Source organism: Sphaeramia orbicularis, chromosome 21 (genome assembly GCF_902148855.1).
Source record: "Sphaeramia orbicularis chromosome 21, fSphaOr1.1, whole genome shotgun sequence".
NCBI lineage: Eukaryota > Metazoa > Chordata > Actinopteri > Kurtiformes > Apogonidae > Sphaeramia > Sphaeramia orbicularis.
Window position 1 is genome coordinate 2,528,570 of NC_043977.1, and position 27,948 is coordinate 2,556,517.

At 39.8% G+C, this 27,948-nt stretch overlaps 1 protein-coding gene across 1 annotated transcript in view; it reads right to left on the reverse strand.

The window, feature by feature from the left end:
- Window positions 1-27,948, reverse strand: part of stxbp5l (syntaxin binding protein 5L) — a 354,919-nt gene that overhangs the window by 113,950 nt on the left and 213,021 nt on the right. Inside the window, exons 9-14 of the mRNA XM_030125454.1 lie at window positions 23,204-23,327; window positions 9,269-9,344; window positions 6,806-6,960; window positions 5,765-5,837; window positions 679-826; window positions 524-591 (exon numbers count right to left, since the gene is read on the reverse strand). Of these exons, the coding sequence (XP_029981314.1) occupies window positions 524-591; window positions 679-826; window positions 5,765-5,837; window positions 6,806-6,960; window positions 9,269-9,344; window positions 23,204-23,327 (644 nt within the window). The remainder of the gene's footprint in view (window positions 1-523; window positions 592-678; window positions 827-5,764; window positions 5,838-6,805; window positions 6,961-9,268; window positions 9,345-23,203; window positions 23,328-27,948) is intronic.

Here is a 27,948-nt window from a genome sequence, read left to right on the forward strand (position 1 = left end):
TTTCTACATACATTTGACCCATTGTGTTCAAAACCCTCCAGCTCCACATCCTTCTTCAACAGTAGGACTTACACACCTCTGTGTTCTAATACGCAGACATCTGAGCCAGTAAAAAGTGTGGCTGGGAACTATTTTTGGACACTGATTATGGGCTAATTAGGTCTAATTTTTTTTTTTCTTTTAAATGCCCCCCCCCCCCCACACACACACACACACACACACACACACACACAGCGTCTCCTTAGAAAAACTCTAGCCCCCAGACAAACGTACTTAATGACCCCTGCCTAAAGCCGGTGGAAGCACAGACATATTTAATAGTCACTGCTGTGTCATGAAGCAGCGTGTGCAGACTTCTGACTGTTAAGGACAAACCACTCACTGGGTGGACTTCACAACACATTAACATCTGTCTGTAGAAGGCCTATATGTAGGATTTCTACTTTTAGACCTAAAAATCACCCTGAATTATCATTCAAATAGCTCAGATTCCTGTCCTGCCTGTCCATACTGAAGGCCTTACCCTGTGATGATAATCTCTGGGTAGGTGTGGGAGCCTAATGTCCACGTTCCACCGCCGATCGGCCATTCCTGACATGATTACAGACAGAGCGCTGATGAAAACCTCCATAAATACAACCCCCCCCCCCCCCCCCCCCTTTTCAAACCCCACCTTACCTTTTGGCTGTAGCCGGTCTTCTTGTGTTTGGCTCCTATCGAGTACAGGATGGGGATGATGTCAGGCGGACAATCAGCGAAATAGGCTGTGCACGTAACCGGAGACTCATGGACGTCCATAGGGTAGGGGTTCTCGAAGACAGGGAAACTGGAACACACACAACACACACTTCTAATTAGGGCTGTGTATGGCAAGAATCTGGTGATACAATACAAATCACAATATTAGGATCACGATATATCATGATACTGTTAAAAAGGCAATTTTCTTGTTTCTTTCTAAAAAAATATTATTTTCTTGAAGAATTGAATTACACCGGAAATCTGCACAAATACTAAACACATTTTTATTTGATCCCAACAGGATCTAATGTTCTATCACCAAATGTTCCTGTGTTCAAACTGAAATTCAGTTTCAGATCCTGTTCAAATGTTCAGATTCTATTAGTTCAGATCTAATATCAGAACAGGATTTGAGTTCAATCCCAACAAAGGAACCAACATGTGCCTCTCAGACAGGAAAAGGTGCTTTTAGGATGCTTCAAATAACCATTATTTAATAAAACAGTGTTAAATAATAATAAGATATAAGCAACAAAGAAAACCCAAAAACAAAAATGAACCTCCACAATATCTGCATTTGAATAAATACCTAAAAATATCGATACAGTACTTTTTAAAATCCATACAGTATTGTGAAATGAAATATTGCGATATAGTGCAGAACCGATATTTTCTTCCAGTCCTACTTCTAATCACATTATGAATCTGAACCCACTCCTACTGAACTGTTAGGACTGTACACTCTTTATGTCATTTTAATATTCCATTTTTAATTATTTATTTTTTTAATCTAGATTTTATGTGTTCTAAGCTCACTCTAATCATATATTTTTTCACTATTTTAATCTTTTACTGTTTAAGCCCTTGGTTTTAATTTCCCCGTGGAGTTTCCTCTCCTTCATGTAAAACACACACTGAGCTGCCTTTATGTATGAAATATAACACTGCCTTTCCTTTATGTTTGTGCTTATGAAGGGCCATAGTTTAATAAAACGGAACAATGTTGAAAAAAAAATTCATAAGAAAGAAAAGCTGTGACGTTAAAGACACGTTGACTTCAGTATTCTGATCATTTAATGCAGTATTGGTTGAATGTTAAAATAATTAACCTCATGAAAAGTATGTCAACTCAAATATTTATGTCTCATGTGTCTTACTGACATAATCGACTTTCTGTGGCTCGTCACATGACCAGTGTCACATGACTAAAATAAACATGTTCTACTCTAGTTTTACAGCCTGGAAACACATATCCATAAGGGCTTATTTGTCCTCAGGGGGTCAAATGAGTGTCTATTTTTGTCAAAAAAAACAAACAAACCAGTTGTCCTACAGTCACAGAAGTGTGTATAAATAATGCTAATCCATTTGTGCACAGACTACTGATATTCTCTGACAGTGGAAGCTCTATTTTCATAAATATTGGATTTGGAATAGCACGTGGATGTGAAAACTTTTGCTGGTGGACGGACGTGACATTACCCATGATGCTCTGGTCAGTCCCAGTACTTTATTAGGAATAAACTTCTAGACTTCCTATTGCTAATTCTGCTCTTCTTCATAAATGTTGGTATTGTGGATCTAAAACAATCCCAGCTGACACAAAAACACTAAATGTGTCAGTGGACGGATGTGACATGGTTGTTGTGGATCCCATCATACTGATGCTCTGCAGCCATGTCAGCGTTTACGCTAATGATCCCTGTGCAAAAACTAGGAGCACTATTATTTATTGGATAGTTTAGCATCAGACTAAAGAGGAAAGAACAATCTAGAATAGTTCTTTCTGTATAAAAATGCTTCTTATTGTAAAAGTGTTGATGTAAACAGTGCTGTGTGCCATTCTTCATGTATGTGTTGGTGGAACAGAAGCAGGATGGATCAGCACCATACTCCAGATTGAACCTGTACAAATAAAACATGTGATATGGAGGAGAGAATCTGGGAAGAAAAACTGGGGAATCCAAAAGAAGAGAAGATTTGTTTTTCAGCTCAGTTCAGTTCAAATAGAACTTGTCCATTTGTGACATGAAAATATAGCATTAATTGTGCTGAAATGGTTCATTTTTGAGCTGAAAACATAGTTCATATGAGCATCAACATGTTGAACAGAACTGAAATCCTGTCCATTTGAACAACTGTCATTTACCAACACAAAGTTCCTTTGGATTCACTGAGACTGATTTAATATGAACACAGACACAAAGAAGAGCTGTGAGCACATGTGAGCCGATAAATAAAACAAAGGATTTATATTCTTCTAATTATGACGTGTCCACACGAACATAGATACTTTTCCAAACAGATATTTTCTGCCCACATGTCAACACAATCGTCTCCAAACTGGTCCAAACACTCGGATAAACCAGAGTTCTTGTCCAACCTGTGGACACTGTGGATAATCCTGGACCAAGCAGACGCAGAGGTTCTAATCTGTCATGAAGGTGTAGTTCAGGTGTAAACATGTGTTTCTTTAAAGCAGTAATACTTGTCTTTTTTCAATGGAATTCTTCCTTTTCCCACATTTCCCTGTGGTCTCCATAAACTCTAAATGCTCTGCTCGGGTCTGAATTTGTCATTCATTCAACTCCACAGGTCCATCTGCAACCCTGTTTCTGAGGAATGACCAAGGTTCTGACAGTTTTGGATTTTTCATTCTAGTTTAGTTTTATTCAGTTTTGAGGGTTTTTTTCTCTAATTCGGTTCGTTTTAATTCAGTATTTAGAGCAGGTTTGCTAGTTTTTATTAGTTTTCATTTTTTTCCCTAAATGCTTAGTTCGAGTTTAGTTTTTTCATATCTTTCCTCTTATATTCAAATAAATCCCAGACAGGACTCTGCTGCTTTTTCCCAACTTTAGTCTCCATGTTTCCAGGTAGAGTGGGGACCAGAAGACGACTCTATACGATAACTGACAAGAAGAGGCGGACCGTGAAAGTGCCGTCCGCTAAAATTGCACGAGCGAAAAAAATTGATTTCATATTAATCTGACAAAGACGAAAACAAAGGGAATTTTATCCATCATTTTTATACGCTTTAGTTAGTTTTGCAAGCACACTATACAGTTTCAGTTAGTTATTTTTTCTTTTAATTATAGTTTTTATTTATTTCAGTTGACAAAAATGTTTTTTCAATTCTAGTTTTCGTCATTTCGTTAGTTTTCGTTAACGATTATAACCTTGGTAATGACACCAGAAAGGTGGCCCTTTAAATGCACATTGGATACAGGTCACATATAGACACAAAAATCATGTTTGCTCCACATTTATCTGCAGTCTGAACGTGGCCAGAGGATTATTTCATCAGTTCTTAATAATGACTCCCATCCTTTAGGGGGTGAATTTCAGCTCCTTTCCTCTGGGCGGAGGTTTTTAGTTCCAGGTGCAGGACTCAGCGTTTATAAAAACAGCTTTGTTCCTGTCGCCGTCACTGAGCTCAAGTAGAAATAGTGACATTGCACTTTATTTACTTATTTTAGTTATTTATTCTATTTATTTGCTCTATTTATTATTACTGTGACTCCAAATTTTTTAATTTTATGTTCTTATCCTGGTTTTTATCCCAGACTGTTTTTATCTTCTCTGGTTTTTTATTATGTTTTACTGCATCTGGTTTTTATTTATTTGATCTTATTTCTTTATTTTATCCTTTTACTTCTCCATGCTGCTATACTGATGAATGGTGGAACACTGAGCACTTTTTGTCCTGTCCGGAAGCTCGATCCAGTACCTGCCGAACAGGTTCAATGTATGTTTTGTTGTAACGCCAAAAGCAATTACCTCGTCTGCAAAACAAATCTACCCATGGGTACGAATAAAGTATCCTTGATCCTTGAACTAGCCTTACTTATCTGAACAAGATAAATTCAATTAACAGCTAATCATTGAACTGACAATGGTAACAAAAGTAATCTGGACATCCGTACGAGGCAATCAGAATGGAGATATTTATATCCAATAGCTCTAATTAGGTAACCTAATTAACATGGTAGCCTCATTTATACTCCAGTCTTTCATTGCTAATAAAATGCCTTTAATGGGCCTTAGGTGTGAATCAAAGTTCTAATACTTTTGGATTTCTCAGTATAGTTTAGTTTTATTTAGTTTAGACTTTTTTCCTCTAATTCAGTTCGTTTTAATTAGTTTTTAGAGCAGGTTTGATAGTTATTATTAGTTTTCATTTTTTTTCTAAATGCTTAGTTTTAGTTTAGTTGTAGTTTAGTCATAGTTCAGTTGTAGTTCAGTGGTCTCTTTTCTCTTCTTCTCTGTGCTCCTATTCAAATCAATCCCAGACAGGACTCTGCTGCTTTAGTCTCCATGTTTCCAGGTAGAGTGGGGACCAGAAGACGACTGGAAACCACAAGTGAACACAAGTGACGGACCCTTAAATATCATTTAGTGCCAGCAGCTAAAATTGCTTGAGGGAAATAAATCGATTTCATATCAATCTGACATTGATAAAGATGAAAACAAAGGGAATTTTATCCATAGTTTTTATCCGTTTTAGTTAGTTTTGTGAACACACAATACAGTTTCAGTTAGTTATGTTTTTTTTCTTTTAATTATAGTTTTTATTTATTGCAGCTAACAAAAATGTTTTAACAATTGTAGTTTTCGTCATTTCGTTAGTTTTCGTTAATGATAATAACCTTGGTGTGAATCTGTCCAAACCCCCCCCCCCCCCCCCCCCCCGTCAGTGCCTTTCACCTTCACCTTTACTCCACTGACATAACAATTTAAGTGACAGTGTGTGTGTCCAGGGAGCGGCACGACACATCCTCATTTAAAGACAACATCCGACCTCTGGTGTTCCCGGAGGAAGACGTTCATATGACACCGGTGAAAGCTCCGCCCATTAAAAGCCCGTGGTGGGCAGCTGTGACAAGGTGAGCTTAATGGATGAATGATACGAGCGCTGCGTTCCTCAGAGGCTCCCAGACGTTACGTCCAGATCCAACCTGACGGTGTTGGAGGCGCTCATACTATTCAGCTGTAGGAAGGATGCGTTTGTATAGGACACACGTACTTGCTCTGTGTGAGATCCACCACAATGAGGTCCTTCTCCAGAAGCACCACCACCGCATAAGGCTCCTGGACCTCTGGAGGACACAGACACCAGGAAGGGGTCATTTACACTCAAAACACACTTTACTTCAACTCAAACAACAGAAAAATAGTCAAACACACGGTTATTGTGTGTGATTATGTTGAAAAAACCCTGTTTTTGTGTCACATCAAAAACAAAAGTGTCACAGCCTATTACCTGGATTTATCTGATGATGATGTTTTTGATTTATATAATGAACTTTTATGTGTAAACAAGACAACATTCATACTGGATGAAACAATCACTGACCACAAAACAAAATCATGAATGGATGGACGGATGGATGGATGGACAGATGGATGATCAGATGGATGGATGGATGGATGATCGGATGGATGGATGGATGGATGGATGGATGGATGGATGGATGGATGGATAGATGGATGGATGGATGGATGATGGATGGATGATGGATGGATGCTGGACAGACATATGTACAGTATGTATGTATATAAGGATGGACAAATGGACGGACAGATGGACAAATGAGTAATTGATGGATGGATGGATGGATGGACGGACGGACGGACGGATGGATGGACGGACAGATGATCGGATGGATGGATGGATGATGGATGGATGATGGATGGATGCTGGACAGACATATGTACAGTATGTATGTATATAAGGATGGACAAGTGAGTAATTGATGGAGGGACGGACGGACGGACGGACGGACAGATGATCGGATGGATGGATGGATGATGGATGGATGATGGACGGACAGATGTACAGTATGTATGTATATAAGGATGGACAAATGAGTAATTGATGGATGGATGTGAATGGATGAATGGACTCGTGTCATGTGAACAAATGAGATTTTTCCTTTTTTCTTCACTCATTCTGGGCACATAAAACATCAGAATGCTCCAGTCCAAAGGCGTCTCCACTGACAGACAGACGGACACTGGTGAACTCGTCCACTCAGCTGACGTGTCCGTCCTCAGTCCCACTCACCGTTGTTGTACGGCGTCTCACACAGCACCATGAACTCCACTATAGGATAGTCCATCTCCAACACAGTGATGGCCTTCCCGTGCATGATGGTTAACGTTGGCCTTCGCCCCGCCTTATCGTACGACAGACCCCCAGAGAAGATGACGAAAGGCTCACTGTGGACGTGGAAGGACAACAGCTCATGGATGTTAGTCAGTGTCTGCAGGACTCCATCAAAACTGGAAACCCAGTTTTCACAAAATGCTAATTTATGTGCGGTTTTATCCACTTTATTCATGTATCAGAGGGATTTGGGTATTTGGACAAAAATCTGAAACGTACTGACAGGTTTGACCGACGAACTGAACAGATTTAATGGTTTGACCTCTTTATATACAGTGGTGTTTTGTAGGTGTTTTGGCATTTTACTCTAATACTCTGAGGTAGGGATGGAACCATATGAATATTTCATATCACGGTTATTGTGACCAAAATTATCACGGTTATCATTATTATTGCGATATTGTTGAAATTGTGCTCAAAATGTTCAAAAAGTACTGATACACACACTGAAATAATTTAACCAAGTTGTGTTTTTATAAATAAATATATAAAATTAAATAATAGCCACAATGTACTTTCTGTGGCAGAAACATTCAAACATTAACATGTAAACAAATATACAGATGTTCACTAAAGATGGAACCTTATGGACACTGTTTGACCATTTTCCAGATCAAGTTTGAGTTGTTTGAGTTTCTTTTCCAGAGATAGATAAATAGATAGAACGATAGATAGAATGATAGAACGATAGATAGAACGATAGAACGATAGAACGATAGATAGAACGATAGATAGATAGAACGATAGATAGATAGAACGATAGATAGATAGAACGATAGATAGAACGATAGATAGAACGATAGAACGATAGAACGATAGATAGATAGATAGATAGATAGATAGATAGATAGATAGATAGATAGATAGATAGATAGATAGATAGATAGATAGATAGATAGATAGATAGATAGATAGATAGATAGATGTACAGTACCATTAGTTTTCAAAGTGCGTTAATCAAACACAGTCATCATGATGATTAGAATTTAAACGGTAAAACTAACCGTCAGGAGTTTTACCGTGGTTTATCGTTATACCGGTAATCGTTACATCCCTACTGTAAGGATTTTTTTTTTTTTTTTTCAAAATTTTGAGGTGTTTTCAGTTTTGCAGCACCTCCACTTGGACTTTTTAAATTTCTTTTTCACATATTCATGGACATAAAATACAACAAACAGTACAGTCAGGCCAGTTGAGGGTTACAGTATTCAACAAACACTGTCTTTGTTTTTAAATCAAATCCATTTGTCATATTTTCTGTCAAACTCATCTTTTTTTAATCTTAAGGTGTAAGTCTTTTTTCCATCTCCCATATTTCCTGTTCTATATCGAACCATTGTTTGTATCTTGTATCCAGTTTCCTGTTATGGTCTTCCTTCCTGCCGTCAGCAATTCTCTTCTTTCAGCCCAACTGTACTTAGAATTCTCAAATATAAGGTGGAACAGTTTTCGGTAACCGTATATCCTAGTACCTCATTTATCACAGAGTTTACTTTATCCCAAAATGGTTCTATTTTGGATCAACACCAGCAGATATGTGCACGGTTTGCCACTTGGAAGTTTTTAAGTGCAAATTCAACATGTAAATAAAAATAGGACCAATGGCCCTGTAGCTTACCGGCCAAATTAAAATCCTCTTCTGATCACGTGAACGAGGTTATTTCTAAACAAATAACATGTGCGAAGGATCACACCGCACATGCCCGAAGGAAGTACAGTCGGCAGTTGGTTGCTGTCAATAACGTGACTGGATTTCTTTAACTGAATGATGTTTTTTGTAAATAATCAAACACGTGCTTCTGTAACACGCAGACATGTAGGAAACAACAAATTCAAATCCAGTTTAATGGTGCCAAGCGAATCAGCATATGGCTACCATGTTTTGGTCATACTCCAATCAGATCTGTAAAAAATTCAAATTTCAACTTGATATTGATATTTACTGAGTTACTGCATCAATCCACTTCCTATCTCTTACAATGGGGAAATTTGTCAAAATGGCACCAAATCCAGAATCAGATCCAGATCGAAATAATTTCAATACCTTGTGTTGACATCATCATAAAGACGCTGTATACCAAGTTTGAAGTCAATCAGAATTGTAGTTTCTGAGAAAAAAACGATTGAAAGTTTTGTAACGGACAGACGCCACATGACGACACTAGTTTCCAGCCCATCAGTTAAAAAGAGCTGCATCTAGTGTCAAAAACAACCAGAGTTCTCTTGTACAACTGTAATATTCACTGCATCTGCTTCTTCTTTCTATAATAAACCAATAAATAAAGTATTAAACCCCAACCAGCTGGGAAACATGACTTATTTTATCCTAATTTAAACTGTTAAAAATGTAAACACACATACCTGCTCCTGGAGGTCTTGTACTCCACTTTAAGGATGGGTTTACACGACTCCTTCTTCCCATCCTTCTGTATCTTTCCTAAATGAAAAAGAAAAATCAAAAAATGAAAATATTTAAACACCGTATTTGAGGTGATTGAAAACATCGTAAACCTTTTAATCCTCACAGTAATAATCAAACTGACAAACACACAGGGATGCAGCTGAATCCAACCAACGACAACAAGAGGAAAAGCCCAGTAGAACGAACTGAAAACCTGTGTGAAGAAGCACGAAAAACTGACATTTAGAAATGAAAGCACCTTGAATAGAGTGAACTGTAGCAAAGAAGTGACATGTAGGAAAAATATGACTATATATATACATAAACTGTTTAAAAATGTGTTGAGTGTAAACAGTTCCTGTGTCCTCCATCCTCATCCTCCAATAATGGAGCTGGTTTTATTCTAAATATTGTTTAAATTAGTAGTAATATCTCTATCTGTAATATATCTAAATTGTTGGAAAAAGTCAAATAATCTGAACTAGATTAAGTCTGAATTAGGTATGTAACGACACGAAAATTTCATATCACAGTTATTGTGACCAAAATTATCACAGTTATTATTATCGCGGTGCTGTTGAAACTGTGCGTAAAATGTTCAAAAAGTACTAGTACACACACTGAAATAATTTAACCAAGTTGTATTTAAAAAATTATACTAATAAAATAAAATAACAGGCACAATGTACTTTCTCTTGGCAGAAACATTCAAATATTAACCCTTAGTGGTCTGAGTCTATTTTGTCTGTTTTTCAGTCCTTTTAATTTGGCCTTTATATACTATAGAAACAAATGTTTACTATACCCATGTTTGGGATCTGTTTTTTCAGCACAACTTCATCTATTTCACAAGCCTATTATTTTTTCACTTTAGCCTACAATAAAAACACAAAAGGACAAAAAACACACACACAAAAAAATAAAATCCTATTTGAAAAATGTATATACTTTATTGCATAAATAACACACAGATGCTTAATGAACCTTTTCAAAGACTTTAAAAGTGAATATTGGTTCCAAATATTAAGTATAGAAAATTGAAATTGTAATAAATTAAAACTCTACTCAAATATTTGACATAAAAGCAGATCTTTACATAGGCATTTTCTCTGGAAAAGTGCGGTAATCAAACACGGTTATCATGAGAATTAGAAATTAAACAGTAATACTAACCTTTGGGAATTTTACCACCGTTTATGGCTATACCGGTAATCATTACCTCCCTAGTCTGAATAAATACATAAATCTAAAAAATGATCTTTGAAGGTAAATATTCCACATTCAGGTCCGTTTATCTCCGTCAGTTCTTCCTTTTGTGTGTCTGTCTCTGTTTTCTGCTTCATATTTGCCTTTTTCTTTGGATCAATACACCACACCAAATATCCGAAGTGTCCCCTCCACAGTCTGAGCCCTGCTTTATTAAACCAACAATGACACACTGCAGTCACACTGACAAACACTGGAGTCCAAACTTTCCACTTTCCACTTCACTTTTTGATTATAGCTTATGCTCAAATGAATCTTTTCGGGGAATAACAGACTATTGTCAAAGTTTGCACATTAAAGAGGCCTCGTTTGCGGCTGCCTCGCAGACAAAAAAAAAAACCTAATTTTGCCTCTGATAAAAAGAGAAAATGTCTCAGCTGGAGGACAGCGAGACCTTGGGTGTTACCTCCTGGCTCCGACGCCGTGAACAAAAGCCCAACACTTTGAGCCGTTCCACTATTCATGCTTTTGAAAAACAGAATAGAGTGAATTCAATTATTTTGGCTCTTTGTTATTTCAAAGACAAAAACTGAACAATGTGCATGTTTTCATTCAACCTAATCATGTCTGAGCTGCATCTTTCATCTACTGCTGCTACAATATCAACTAATTCAGTGGCTCATAATGAACAGAAAAGAGAGCATGGAAAAACAGCACTTCTGTTATTTGTAAAAAGTGCAGTTTTTTTTTACAGGTTTCACAGATATTTACTGTATATTAAAGACAGCTTTCACAGCTTCAGACAAAAAAATGTGGGATTATATTGTATGTGCGGCTTTTATATGTGCTGTCTCTGTATGATTGGACTGATGCTTCACAGCTTTTTTTTTTATCTTTATTGATTTATCTTGTCTCTCATCTGTCTTAACTCTCTCTTTTTAATTAATTTGCTGTAATATATTGTTTTTTTTTAGGGTTCTTATTGTCATCAGGTCGGGGACTACAGTAGGATAATAGTCATGTTAGCTAAAGCTGCCCCTTTTTACTGTTACTGATGCAGTTCATTAATTGAGATTGTCCATGATACAATAAACTAATAAATTAAACTAAACTAAAAAAAACAAACAAAAAAAAAACTGTCCACCGCAAAGGACATTCCATAAAAATGTTTAAAAATGCATCTGAATAAACTACAGCATCGTGATGTTTCCAATATTGGCAATTATTGAATTAAAAAAAGCTCAAACTTGTCCTTTCCTGGGTCTGAGGAGGTTTAATACCTTCTTAGTAGAACCACGTTTTTTTTTTAAAAAATGTCAAAATGCATTTCAACTTTAGCCTAATGTTGAGAATAAAATCAATCTAAAAACAAATCTAGATACTTTTTTTTGTAATTTGTGCATGAAAGGGTTAACTGAAACCCAACTAATCCCAGAGTGAAATGATTGTGTGAAGTATCGTGGTTCTGGTTTACGAGAGGGATCAGTTTTATACAGCCACACCAACCAGTCAGATAGAAATGCACTTTTATTAATTCAATGTGTTTGAAATTGGCCAGATCAATAAGGACAAAATACAATATTTTTCAGTTGTTTTAATTTTGGGATGAAGCAGGTGGGTTTGGGGAGGAGGTATTAGCCCCCCCCCCCCCCCCCCCCATGCCTAGAACCGGCCCTGTATTTAGTGCATATAATGCAGAGCTTCCCAACCTTTTTTGTCTCTTGACTCCATTTTAACATCACAAATTTCTGGCGACCCCAGACATTCAAAACGGAGACATTTTTTTTGCTAAAATTAATTTGTTTTTGATCATGTAATAGTTTGCTATACTATGTTGCAAATAAAAGTTAATTTCAGAGGACATTTAGTCTGTATAATGTCTCTTATTGTGGACATTTAGTCTGTATAATGTCTCTTATTGTGGACATTTAGTCTGTATAATGTCTCTTATTGTGGACATTTAGTCTGTATAATGTCTCTTATTGTGGACATTTAGTCTGTATAATGTCTATTATTGTGGACATTTAGTCTGTATAATGTCTATTATTGTGGACAGAGGCAGTAAATCCAGGTGTAGATTAAAGGCTCAGGATCTGTCCAGTCAGTCCAGCTGGGATTTACAAGGAGGACAATTAATACTGAACAAACAAGAACTGAAACTATGAATGATGAAAGAGCTGCAGCATCTGAAACTGACCACAGTGAACATGTGACACAAACAGAACCACAGTGCTGCAGTTTCACAACCACAGTTTGTCTGTGATGGACTGGGATTGTCTCTGTCAACTCACCATATATATTTTTTTAGTAAGTTTTTCTTTTTTCTTTTTTTTTTTAAATCAATTGCTAGAAATTTCAGGTGACCCCATTTGAATTCCAGGCGACCCCACATGGGGTCCCGACCCCAAGGTTGAAAAACACTGATATAATAGAAACTGTTCCTTCTAAAAGAACATAAATGTGAAGCTAACTATAGTTTTGTAGTATAAGTGGGATATTCAGTTTTTTAAGCCTTTTTTTTACTTTTATATTAGAAATGTGGGGTGAGAGTTTAGGACTGACAGGCAGCTGGCCTCAGATCAGAATCAAACCCACATGTCTGTGGCAGAACCTCAGCCTGTGGTGGATGTTCCACTGAGGCATCATGGGACATTCGGTGTTCATCTAAAAGGAGGCCTGTAGGGGTCAAACATGAAGACGACCACCGGAACATTCAAACCTGCAAACGCTGCCTCCTTAAAGAGCCACCAGGACCTGAAAAGGCAAGTGAATTTCCTCAGATGTTAAAAGGCCTGGTTGAACATCTTGAATAATTCTAATAAACTGTGAGTAAAGAAACATGTGGTATGCATCCATTCAGAATCCATTCATTACACATGGGTTCAAAGTTACTGAATGTGATTTTACTGTTGATACTGTCAGTTCAGCTGAGCATGAACAGGTCGGACATTGAAAAAGGATCGACAGTGAGTCCAAATATCAAATCCGAAGATACTACAAGCAAAGAAGCAAAGTCTGAAATACGACTGATTTAGAGATGAAAGTAAGAGAATTCTAAACATGTCAAAAGGATCGTTCAGTACTGAAGGATCCAACCACAAGGGGCACATCAGCTCTGAATGAACCTTTAATAACAGATCAGATTTCTATAGCGCTGTTTTGGTCACTCAAAGCACTTTACATTATTGACCCATTCTTCATTCACTCTCACATTCTCCCTCTGGTGGAGTTAAACTACATCTGTATCCACAGCTGGACCTGGGGGGGGGGGCAGACTGACAGAAGCATGGCTGACAGTTCAGCCCCTCCCACCACCAAACAGTCATACAATTACACACCAGTGTGAGTGGCACTGGAGGCAAAGAGGGGAAAGTGTCTTGCCCAAGGACACAACGGACTGATGAGGACAGAGAGGGATTCGAACCGCCAACCCTTTGGTTATTGGATGACCCACTCTACCATCTGAGCCACGGCCACGCCCAAATAAATGTCATTAAATGTCAAGATGTAGTTTATATAATAATAATAATAATAATAATATGTTCAGCCCTGCGATGAACTGGCGACTTGTCCAGGGTGTACCCCGCCTTCGCCCCTATGTAGCTGGGATAGGCTCCAAGCGACCCCCGTGACCCTAGTGAGGATAAAGCGGGTTCAGAAAATGAATGAATGAATGAATAATAATAATAATAATAATAATAATAATAAAAATAATGATAATAATAATAATAATAATAATAATAATGATAATAACTAGAAAAGCACTCGGAAAGTGCAGACTTCCACCAAGGCAGATCAGTTCCCCACCCCCACCCCCAATCACCAAAATGTACTCATTTGTTCCTTGTGCCAGTAACAACATTTCCTGAAATTTTCATCCAAATCCAACCAGAACTTTTTGAGTTATCTTGCACACGGACAGACAGACGGACGGACGGACGGACGGACGGACGGACGGACGGACGGACGGACGGACGGACAGACAGACAGACAGACAGACAGACAGACAGACAGACAGACAGACAGACAGACAGACAGACAGACAGACAGACTGACTGACTGACTGACTGACTGACTGACTGACTGACGGACGCCGACAAAAACAGAACCTCGTTGGTGGAGGGAATAATTTAATGTTCTAAACCTGCACCATTTTGGGATAACATATATTTAACAGTTGTTCAGATATCAGGTTATGCAATCCCTAAAACATGTTTGGTGATGGATTTCAGGTGCATTATTAGTAAAAACGTAAGAAAAAAGGAGAGATATTTGTTTAAAATACTATTATCAGCCTGTAAAAAGGCTATTACCAAAAAATGATGCAGATTAGAACCACCTGCAACGAACGACTGGATACAAACTGTGAACGGAATATCTGAGATGGAGATTCTGACACAGAAACTGAAACTGAAGAAGAACAGAGTCAGGATAAACGGAAGAAATGGACGATTTTCATTTAAACGTCACAAAGGCTTTTTATGGTCAGTGTATCCCAAATGTCCCTTATGTTTGTACTGTACTGTACAGAAATCAAACAAAACAAATACAGTGTAAATAAATAAATACATAAATAATAATAATAATGATAATAATTATTTTATTTTATTTTTTGCACTAAAACAAAGAAAAAAAATTGTCATTATTTACTGGCATAATGTAATTTTTTTTCCACACTAAACTAAAAAGAATATTTGGAGTCATTATTTACAGATTATTATGCTACTATTGTACTTGTAAATTCATCCATCTGTATGTTTGACACCAGTGGTTTACAGTTGTGGTTGGAGGTGCCTTTGTCAGCTTTGTGATGTCCGATTCAAACAGATTCCAGCCTCTGTCCGTCAGCGGAGGACAGCTTCAGACTGAGCGGACCACTCATCCTCTTCCAGACATGACAGGTGGAACACAACAAAGAAGAGGAACAGTGACAGCAGCAGCAGTGTGTGCAAACAGGAAGTACAGCAAACAAACCGCTGCTCAGAATTTAAAAGTACAAATAAAAACCCATAAGGCAGAGGGGACAGATGTGGTGTGTTTACGCTTTAGTTTCCCTGGTTTTCCTGCATGTGACTGAACCCTGGGTGAAAGTCTGGGACAGATCTCCCTGGTAAACACACAGCTGCTCTTCAAACGTGTCTTCAGGCCTGTCGTTCTGCTGTTCCGTACATTCACACCCTGCATGCTTCCGCTCGGACTTCCTGTTCTGGGACATTTCCAAAAGCACAGATCTGTTCATCAGCAGAGCAAAAACTGGACCCAGTCACACAGGTCAGCACACACACATACTGGGATTATAGAAGACTGACTCTGGATCTGTCCAAACAGACACGCACTAGTTTAGATCGGACTATAGATACACACTGTTTACAGATATACACTGTTACTATTGATAATACTGTGTCTATTCATATTTTGTCTATTTTTTTTTTCTACTTTAGCTCTAGTCTTATTTTACTTTTGTAAAATTTCATATTCTGTTTTCTTGTCTTACTTTTAGTTTTGTAATTTTTTATTCATTCTATTCTTATTTTCTAAATTATAGTTTTTTTAACCCTCTGGTATCCCGTCCACCATGGCCCTTACTAAGCACCAAGTGGGCCATTTTTGCACTTACAGAATAATGCCAAAAAAATGTTCATACCGTTTGTTTTTAATTCTTTTACACTTTTTTCTATTTCATCAACTTGAGCCGTAAATAAAAATACCAAATACTCAATAATTGTCACATTTTTTAACCCTATAAATGCCGTGTTTGTAACGTAAACAAACCATTTTTTAAATGCAAAAAACACAAAAAAAATATTTTTTTCAATATACTACATAAAAAGTGGATCACATATTATTTGATTTTTTCATCCTGGCATATGTCAATGATTAACTCCAACACTGGGTAATTTGCATTATTATTTTTGGCGCTAGGTCAAATGTTCAAAAATACTAGCATCTGTCACCAAGTGTGCGTAAAATGCACACCTATAAATCAAACTATTAAATATTATATATTGATTTATTTTTCTGCTCTAATTTGATTTGATTTTTGTAAATCCAGGTCAGCCCTAATCATACAGATCAAATAATCATTCATTTTACTTTTTTTTTAACCCTTTAAATGATCTCTTTTCATCATGATGTCACCACATTTTTTGATGCAGAAAACACAAAATATGTTGTTGTTTTTTTTATTTTATTTTCAAAGTACCACATAAAAAGTGGATCACATATTATTTGATTTTTGCAGCCTGGCATATGTCAATGATTAACAGCAACATGAACAACGTTAATAAATTAATTTAGCCCCTCCCCTCTCAAATGAAGCCCAGATCTCAGTAAAAGCAGGATTTATGCCTTAAAGGCTTTGGATCCAAAACAGTGGTTCTAATGTTAGAAATAGTGTAGCACACTGGGCAGACAGATGCTAGTCTGGTCAGTTTCTTTTGTTTACAATGTGCACATTTTAGTTGGTGGACAGAATTTTAAAGATCATGCGAAAATGAACAACTTTTGAATTCTAACCTTATTTAAATTGTGAAAAATAAAATGAAGTTTTTTAACATGAAGTGCAAAGTGTGCCTAAAAAGCACACCTGGATACCAGAGGGTTAATTACTATTATTGCCTGACTGGAGTATCACTCTATTCTATTCTATTCTATTCTATTCTATTCTATTCTATTCTATTCTGCTCTATTTCCCATAGTAATACTAGTCCTTTTTGTGCTAATAGAAATTATTCTGAGTACAAATATTTTATTGCCTCTTGTTAAAACGTCCTTTATAAATGTTGTATTTGTTTTTTCTGTTCAGGAAACTCAATATTCTGCTCAGTATCACTGTTATTGCTTTGTTTTAAACGTATAATAAGGCAGGAGACCTCCAAGTCTTCCAAAAACCACATATTCAGGGGAGCTCATTTCTTCTTAAGAAGAGCCAAACTGCCCCCCCCCCCCCCCACAGTTCCCACCCTGAACACTAGTGCACACCACATGGAAATCATTCAACCAAAGCTGTTTTGAAGCGGTCTCCACTGGCGTCCAAATATTCCAAACTGTGCCAGGACACGTACTCTAATTTGCTGCCATGCATGTAAATGTGCACTCACACCTGGTGGACCAGTGTGGTCTACAGAGTCCACCCAGGACCCGCCGTGGTCCAGCAGGTCCCACATTGTGCTGCTTTGATCCGTCTCAGTACATCAGCAGTGTTTAGGACCATTCCACCACCGTGCACCTGCCACTTCACAGCTGTCACTGAATGCAGTCTGTTAGTACCAGACTGAGCCACAGGAAACAGCCACTGCAGTCTGAACACCCACCTGACAGGATCCACTCATGTAGGAAATACACATTTGTTTAAGTCTGAATTATTTTGAACATAAGCAGAAACAAAATACAAAGGTGAAAGAAAAGCAACAAAGAAACTACAAATTTTAGCAGAACATTCTAGAGCACAGGTGTCAAACATGCGGCCCACAAACATGTCTACTTCAGGGATACTCCACTGTAAAAAGTCTATTTCAGGGGGTACTCCACTGTAAAAAGTCTATTTCAGTGGGTACTCCACTGTAAAAAGTCTGTTTCAAGGGGTACTCCACTGTAAAAAGTCTATTTCAGGGGGTACTCCACTGTAAAAAGTCTATTTCAGGGGGTACTCCACTGTAAAAAGTCTATTTCAGGGGGTACTCCACTGTAAAAAGTCTGTTTCAGGGGGTACTCCACTGTAAAAAGTCTGTTTCCGGGGGTACTCCACTGTAAAAAGTCTATTTCAGGGGGTACTCCATATTTCATTTCTCACTTGTGTTTTTTTTTTTTTTTTTTACCTGTCTTTTTCTTTTGCACTTGTGTATTTTATGTTGCTGCTGTCAACTGTGAAATTTCCCCCAGTCAGATCAATAAAGTCTGATCTTACCTTATCTTATCTTATCCTATCTTATCTTATCACACATATGTACACAAATAACGCACACATAAATCAAATATTGAACCACACTATGAGAGCTAATACAGCGTACTGCACTAGATTATTGTATCAATAAATTCAATAATTTATGACAGACTAAAACCAGCTGACCTCAAACCTAATTAAATTCACATAAAATCTATATAAAAAACCTGAGAACAGAACAACCTTAATAATAATAGGTGTGTAACTCAGGAATACCACTAAAGAACCCCTTTAAATCTGGAAAAAACATCTGTTTCCAAACAGCAGATGAACTGAAGGGATTTGGAGTCCAAATGTCAAACTGGGTTGGACCTCATGTCTGTCCTTTCTGATGACCGTGACATTTAAAGGACAAAACTGAAATCTAAAGGACGTGAAGGTCCGATAAGGACACGGCTGTTCTCCTTAGACTGTGGTGACCAAAGGTTAAAGGTTGTGACACACATTTGGCATTAACTACGATTAACTGACAGAACTGCACGAAGAGGTAACGACAACCAACAACTGTGGATGCACTGGACTGATGAGTCCTGGTGGGTGTTTGGAGTTAAATCACAGGCTGTGGGGGATAATGTACAGGCCTGGGTAAGCTGTGCAACAAACACACACGTCCTGCTCCCTCAAAGAAAGTTTCCAAAGGTAAGGAAAAGGAAAATTAGCTGCACAACAGCAGGAGGCTCAGGTGGTAGAGCGGGTCGTCCAATAACCGAAGGGTTGGCAGTTCGAATCCCACTCTGTCCTAGTCAGTCCGTTGTGTCCTTGGGCAAGACACTTCACCCTCCTTGCCTCCAGTGTCACTCACACTGGTGAATGAAAGTGTATGAATGTTTGGTGGTGGGAGGGGCCATAGGCACAGATAGGCAGCCACGCTTCCATCAGTCTGCCCCAGGGTCAGGGTCAGGGTCAGGGTCAGGGTTAGGGTTAGGGTTAGGGTTAGAGTCAGAGTTAGGGTCAGGGTCAGGGTCAGGGTCAGGGTCAGGGTTAGGGTTAGGGTTAGGGTTAGGGTTAGAGTCAGAGTTAGGGTCAGGGTCAGGGTCAGGGTTAGAGTCAGAGTTAGGGTCAGGGTCAGGGTCAGGGTCAGGGTCAGGGTTGGGGTTAGGGTCAGGGTTAGGGTTGGGGTTAGGGTCAGGGTTAGGGTCAGGGTTAGAGTCAGAGTTAGGGTCAGGGTCAGGGTCAGGGTCAGGGTTAGGGTTAGGGTTAGAGTCAGAGTTAGGGTCAGGGTCAGGGTCAGGGTCAGGGTTAGGGTCAGGGTTAGGGTCAGGGTCAGGGTCAGGGTTAGGGTTAGAGTTAGGGTTAGGGTCAGGGTTAGGGTTGGGGTTAGGGTCAGGGTTAGGGTCAGGGTCAGGGTCAGGGTTAGAGTTAGGGTCAGGGTTAGGGTCAGGGTCAGGGTCAGGGTTAGAGTTAGGGTCAGGGTCAGAGTTAGGGTCAGGGTCAGGGTCAGGGTCAGGGTCAGGGTCAGGGTTAGGGTTAGGGTTAGGGTTAGAGTCAGAGTTAGGGTCAGGGTCAGGGTCAGGGTCAGGGTCAGGGTCAGGGTTAGAGTCAGAGTTAGGGTCAGGGTCAGGGTCAGGGTCAGGGTTAGAGTCAGAGTTAGGGTCAGGGTCAGGGTCAGGGTCAGGGTCAGGGTTAGGGTTAGGGTTAGGGTTAGAGTCAGAGTTAGGGTCAGGGTCAGGGTCAGGGTTGGGGTTAGGGTCAGGGTTAGGGTCGGGGTTAGGGTTAGGGTCAGGGTTAGGGTTGGGGTTAGGGTTAGAGTCAGAGTTAGGGTCAGGGTTAGAGTCAGAGTTAGGGTCAGGGTCAGGGTCAGGGTCAGGGTTAGGGTCAGGGTTAGGGTCAGGGTCAGGGTCAGGGTTAGGGTTAGAGTTAGGGTTAGGGTCAGGGTTAGGGTTGGGGTTAGGGTCAGGGTTAGGGTCAGGGTCAGGGTCAGGGTTAGAGTTAGGGTCAGGGTTAGGGTCAGGGTCAGGGTCAGGGTTAGAGTTAGGGTCAGGGTCAGAGTTAGGGTCAGGGTCAGGGTTAGGGTTAGAGTCAGGGTCAGGGTCAGGGTCAGGGTCAGGGTCAGAGTTAGGGTCAGGGTCAGGGTCAGGGTCAGGGTCAGGGTCAGGGTTAGGGTTAGGGTTAGAGTCAGAGTTAGGGTCAGGGTTAGACTCAGAGTTAGGGTCAGGGTCAGGGTCAGGGTTAGAGTCAGAGTTAGGGTCAGGGTCAGGGTCAGGGTCAGGGTTAGAGTCAGAGTTAGGGTCAGGGTCAGGGTCAGGGTCAGGGTCAGGGTCAGGGTTAGGGTTAGGGTTAGAGTCAGAGTTAGGGTCAGAGTCAGGGTCAGGGTTGGGGTTAGGGTCAGGGTTAGGGTTGGGGTTAGGGTCAGGGTCAGGGTTAGAGTCAGAGTTAGGGTCAGGGTCAGGGTCAGGGTCAGGGTCAGGGTCAGGGTTAGGGTTAGGGTTAGAGTCAGAGTTAGGGTCAGGGTTAGAGTCAGAGTTAGGGTCAGGGTCAGGGTCAGGGTCAGGGTTAGGGTCAGGGTCAGGGTCAGGGTTAGGGTTAGAGTTAGGGTTAGGGTCAGGGTCAGGGTTAGGGTTAGGGTTGGGGTTAGGGTCAGGGTTAGGGTCAGGGTCAGGGTCAGGGTTAGAGTTAGGGTCAGGGTTAGGGTCAGGGTCAGGGTTAGGGTTAGAGTTAGGGTTAGGGTCAGGGTCCGGGTCAGGGTTAGGGTTAGGGTCAGGGTCAGGGTCCGGGTCAGGGTTAGGGTTGGGGTTAGGGTCAGGGTTAGGGTTAGAGTTAGGGTTAGGGTCAGGGTCAGGGTCAGGGTTAGGGTTGGGGTTGGGGTCAGGGTCAGGGTTAGGGTCAGGGTTGGGGTTGGGGTTAGAGTTAGGGCCCCAGGACAGCTGTGGATACAGGTGTAGTTTAACTCCACCAGAGGGAGAATATGAGAGTGAATGAATAACGGGTCAATAATGTAAAGTGTTTTGGGTGTCTAGAAAAACGCTATAGAAATCCAATCCATTATTATTATCCAACTATATAATACATGTTCTGTGTCCCATCCATGTTCCATCACAGGAGGGCGTTTGTGCAGGTTCTCCTCAGCCTTCACAGACCCAATCTCCGCCAAACTCACCAAATGAATACAACCATTCCCTGACTATCTACTAGGCACAATTTTATGTCCATATTCAAATGTTGTGAGGTATGCTGGGAGATTTCCGCCTCTCTCTACTTTGAATTCTTCATCCCTGCCGCTGTACTCCATTTTCAGAAGTGGTTCTGCTGCCGTTCATGACATTTCTGCTGTTAGCGGACCATGCTAACATGTGCAGGCTGCAGTTCACTACCGCTGGATGAATGGAATCGTACTGGACAGGACAAACACATCCATGCTCTTCCCTTCATGCCTCACATGTTGGCTCTAATTCTTACCTGCACAACGCAGGATTCAATGGTAGTTTACAAATGGATAGTGGTGGCAGACAAGTTCTACTGATCATGCTATCGTACAATGGCACCACGGGTACAATGCCACTAGTCATTATTAAAACATCTATAGGTTTCACTTTCACTTTAAGGTCTGGTAGTGATGCAGGAGGTTTTTTTCAACCCACGGAGCTTTCGTGGAATTATTTGACCCAAGCCAACCCACAAATAAACTGACATTCTTTTGACCCGCCCCACAGTAACCTGCTGATCCGCACATCACTACCGTACGCTGCAGAACGCCCCTCCATGTAATACCTGGACAGACCTGTCCATAGACGCGCTCCTGCAGTGGTAAACATACGGCCCACAGACCAAAACCCACCCACCAAAGGTTCTAATTTGTCCCACAGTATGAATTTGGAAAGTGTAAAAATGATCCTAACTCCTGTTCGTTCAGTTCCACATTCAGCCCAGTTTGATCTGCAGTGGGCCAGACCAGTAAAATAATAACAGTGAAAACAGTAAAATTCTATTCTGATCAGGTTTACATCCACAAAACTTCCTTAAAAATCTGAATAACATGAACAATTTGAATTGTCTTCAGAAAAACAAGTGCAATTTGAACAATATTCTGCCTCAGTTTATCAGTTTATCATTTACACATGTGCGTTACAATCACACTAAACATTTAGTAACAGGCAGAATATTTACTTTTCTTCAGGCATTTCCGTTTGTTCATATTTGTTCAGGTTACTCACGTTTTTTATAAAAGTATAGTTTGGTAATGTAAACATTGTCCTGTAATTTTACTTTTTTTACACCAAAATCAAAGAGAAAATTTGGGCTTGTAATTATTTATAGGTTATTATTATAATATTTTACTGGTTCTGGCCCACTTCAAATCTAATTGGACTGTATGTGTCTGTATGTGAAACCTGAATTAAAAGGATTCTGACACCATTGATTGTTAATATCTTCAGTGTAATTTTTGCATTTCACAAATTCATCCTGCGGCCCAGATTGGACCCTTTGGTGGGTCAGATTTGGCCCCCGGGCCCCATGTTTGACACCTGTGCTCTACAGTGTTTTCTGACCTCAGATTGTGTGACCAACTGTGGTGACGCAGACCATGACATGGACTCCAAAACGCTCTATATTCCATCCTCATATAATTCTCCTTTGCATGTGTAAAACACACACATGCACACACACATGCACATTTTCCTCACACCATATTTAAGTGTGGTATTCAGCTCTAATTGGCTGCCAATTAAATGTGAATACCACACACCACTTATTGCCTTTTCCCCTCCTCTTTTCCAGGCACTTGTTAAACAGTGGATTTGCGTCTCACCGTGAGGGAATGTGACCTGGAAGGGCCTGGTGGTGTTCCGGAGGTTCCACAGGGTGAGGCTGCCGTCCGAGTGACTGCACATGAACTGCTTTCCTTCGTGATGCCAGCTGACAGAATGAATGGCCTGGACAGAAGATGGAGAAAGGACAGACGACAGGTTATGGGACATGATCTGAAAGGAAAATAAATGCACGTACAGACGACTCAAACCCAAACTGACTGATGTGAGACGACACAAGAACCTGCATCTCCTCCTGCTTTCAGTCTGTAGTCCAGGGCTGTTCAAGTCATGTTAGTTCAGTTCCACATCCAGACCAATATGATCTGAACTGGGCCGGACCAGGACAATAAGAACAGTGAAAAAAGTCACAGTATATTATGATCATGTTTACATCTACAAAGTTTCCCTAAAAATCTGAATAACATGAACAACTTGAAATGTCTTAAAAAAAAAACAAGTGCAATTTTCCCAATATTCTGTCAGTTACATATGTTCATTACAACTTACATTACAAATACAAATGCACAAAACATTTAACAACAGACAGAATACTGGTACAATTACATTTACTTCTCTTAAAACATTTCCATCTGTTCATATTTGTTCAGGTTATTCACATTTTTTGTAAAAGTATAGTTTGTTAATGTAAACATTTTCATGTAATTTTACTTTTTTTACACCAAAACAAAGACAATAATAGTGATTGTCATTATTTATAAGTTATTATAGTTTTATAGCATTTTACTGATCTGACCCACTTCAGATCTAATTGGTCTGTATGTGGAACCTGAATTAAAATGACTTTAACATCCTTGATTGTTAATATCTTCAGTGTAATTTTTGTATTTCACAAATTCATCCCACGGGTCAGATTGGACCCTTTGGCGGCCCCCCGGCTGCCATGTTTGACACCTGAGCTGCAGACGGTTTATCCAATAATGTGCAGACCTCATCTAATTACTGCTGAAGGGGTAGGGGTAAAGGGGAGGGCCAAGGGGTAGGGGGAGTGGCCAAGGGCTGAATTGGGATTGGGCCAGTGTTTCTTTGAGCGACTGTCAAAACAAGCATCTATGAGTTTCAGTTTGAAGAAGAAAACTAGATTCAACCAGTGTTCAGAACTCAAACCTCCGCCAAGCCCCCCGAACAGTGTGCATGTGTGGACCGACTGTTTCTGTTTCAATTCAACAGTTTCCAGGTTGTTCCATACAGCAGAAACAGTTGAAGCTTGGTACCAGTCATGTGTCTGTCAAATAATTTTCAATTCACATCAATATTAGTCAAGTTCTAGTTTTAAATGTGTGGGAAATGGGATTTTCAGTGTTCAGTGTAAATGTCCACAGAGTCCACATTCCACAGTGGATGTGGACAATTTAGTTCCACATACAAGAGATTGTTCTAAGCTACAGGTGGATCCAACTGGAGGAGAATCGGAGTCGATTGGAATTTTTGATGAATTTTGGAAAATATCTCAATGATGACAGATGGAAAACTGTAGATGTTGTGACCTTGCTGTGACCTTGAACTTTGGCCTACTGGGACCAAAATGGACTGGGCTGGTCCCAGGGCCTAGGCCTATCTGTGGGGAAGATCTGGGAAAGATGGGTGGAAGAGTTTTACACTAAAGATGAAAACAAACAAACAAACAAACACACACACAAACAAACAAACACACAAAGCAAAGTGATCCCAACACCTCCTGGTGGAGGTAAAAACACAGATGTGTGGAAACAGTGTTAAACTTCATTCAGTGACTGGTCCAGTCTGGTCTGAGGACAGGGTTGGTTTGTTTGTGGTTTTGATGCTCAGTGTGTTCTGGTTCATGGTAGAACAGTAGAATGGACAGAAGGACTGAGTTCTGCTGCATTTCATCAGTACATTTAAAGTCAAAAAGGACTAAAGGACAAAACCAAACAGACAGGAACATCAGAATGAAAAAGAAATGCATTAAAAACACATCAGCACAGAGTAAACTACAAATTAGTTTCAAATCATATATTCCAGCGCAGCAACATAAACAACATATTCATATGTTTAGGAATATATCCGGGTATAATTACCCCCGTGATTCAGTGGAACGTACTGATGTCAAAGCTTCTTTTAATCTCCAAACATTGCTTTGAGCGTCAACCTTTTAGCTCCAGAAAGTCCAATAGTCTGCTATAAATAATGAGTAAAAAGGCTGCGTTTTAAATCAGACTGTCTTTATCTAATCTGACATGTTTTTCATCAGCGTCAGTTGGCCTTTAATTCTTAATTCATGTGGATGACTCTGAGAACTTTCAAACTTTTGATCCTGTCTTTTCTTTCTTGTGATGTAATGGATGGACATCTGAAGTAGACGCTCACAGAAAACGTTCCTGTTGTTGTTGATGATGATGAAATTCTTTATTCAGTCCTCACATAATCCAACCAGTGTCCACACTCCAAACATTCCCCACAGGTTAGTGAGTGAACAGGCCCAGGCAGAAGCACAACGCTGACATTAATGCCTGTCCTCCAGAACACATTCAGTTACCCAGCATTCAATAGAGGAAAAAGAAAAAAACAACAATGCATACAACCAAACAAACAAACAAAAAACATAAAAAAGTGAAACTAAACCAGAAAAATAGAAAACAGAACCAAGCAAATTAATGGGAATTTAATGTAGAGTCCAAAATAAATTATTTACTTATTACTTATTAGATCTTAACAATTGTATCCTTCAAAAATTGCCTTGCCTTATTGCATTTTTTTAAATATCCAAAATCGACAACACATTCTTAAATCCATGCTGGACTCATTCCATAATTGAACTGCAATAACACATATATACTCAGTGCCAATGAAAACCCAACACTTGAATGTGTTTCATTGTTCCTGAGCTGCATCAGTATGTTTCAGTTTCACCTGTATAAGATAATCCCAGACAATTTCTTAACAACCTGAGACGGGTTGAGCTGTTGTCATGCTTGAATGAACTTGTCTGCATTCATAAGACTTGTTTTTCTCATCGCTCAGCAATGAACTGCTCAACTTAAGGAACTGTGGTCAGTTCAGGAGTGCTCATGTTCTGTATATAAAGGCAAACTGAAAAGCCCCAAAATCATTTGCAATAACTCAGCGATGCCCAGACTGACACCTGACCACAGATGCCATGCCATGGGGCTCCTGGAGGCCGGAATCTCTGCTCGGCAGGTGGCGCCGTTTTGAATGCAATGTGTCCACCATAGTCAGGAACAACAGAGGCATGAAGGAACTGGCCCAACTGCAGACAGACCTGGACCTGGACCAGCACCTGTGACCACACCACAGCAGGACCGCTACACTGAGCTGCAGCACCTCCAGGACCGCTACACTGAGCTGCAGCACCTCCGGGACCGCTACACTGAGCTGCAGCACCTCCAGGACCGCTACACTGAGCTGCAGCACCTCCAGGACCGCTACACTGAGCTGCAGCACCTCCGGGACCGCTATGGGACTGTTGGTTTTGGGGGTCCTTGAGTTTCTTTCTTTATCCTTATTTTTTGTCAATAAATTTGGATGTGATTTTTTATTTTTACTGTATAGAAATGGCCTATGATTAATTCCAAAGAGCTTATGGAATAAAAATCCTCATCGATTTAAAAAAATATAAGAATCTTCAAGTGTTGCGTTTTCATTGGCACTGAGTATACGTCTGCTTTGAGTCTCTTTTCTAGCTTTTTGTTCGACACATTTACAAAGATCTCACAAATCCTATTTAGACTCATGTGTTGAGAAGAACCTTTGTACACAGACAGGGAGTCACTTTAATTTGGATTTATACATTATTTGCATTATTTTATAGTAAACCAAATCATTAAATTTCATAATATGGGATGTCATAAACAGTTCATTAGTATGTTCATAGTATTCTGGCCTTATTAATAATACGTATGGCTGGTTTTTGTAGGAGGACTACAGTATTCACAGTTGTTTTATACGTCCAGCCCCACACTAACACACAATAGGACATAGAAGGAAGTAGAAGTGAACTGTAAATTATATGGAGTGCCTTATGGTTGAGTAGATTTCTGGACTTATACAAGACTGTCATTGACTTTTGTTACGAAAGGAAAAAAACAACAAAGATGACAAATGGATCATGAGTTCTAGAGCACATTCCTTTGCTTCCACTTTAGTTTGAATGACCTCTTCTTCTTCTTTTCTGTTTTTTCGGTGTTGTTTCGGTGCCTCTTCACACCGACTCCTACCGCTGTCATGTCGTGTTACTGAGAGCGATGATTAAGCCGCAGATGAAAAGGCTTTTGGGAGATATGTCACAGGAGAGTAGACACACAGCGCTGAAGATTTTAGCTTCAGGTGCAAAGAGCACATGTAAACATTTGAACAACGAGTCCCAAATATGTGCTATTCACACCGGCCCTATGTTTAGAAAAGTGTTGTTCCAACCGGAGATGATCTTTAACACATGGTGTGTAAAGGCTAACAGGTCTCTTAGCTGTAATTAAGTATTCTCCTCCTGAGTCCTTGACAGATAGAACTTCTTTTTCTTTTTTTTTGCACTTGGTTGAAGAGGTGTGAGACAAGAGATGCCATGATGCACAGGAGGTGATGCACGTAAAACCACATAATGAATGTGAAAGCACTGGAGATGTGAAGTGATGAGCAGTGACAGTGGAATGACCTGAAGAGACGCCAAAGGGTTAAAACCAAAAACACACTCAAAAAAGACAGACGGGTCCGTTTGTCAGCATGTTTGAAGCTGTTGTCTTTGCATTTT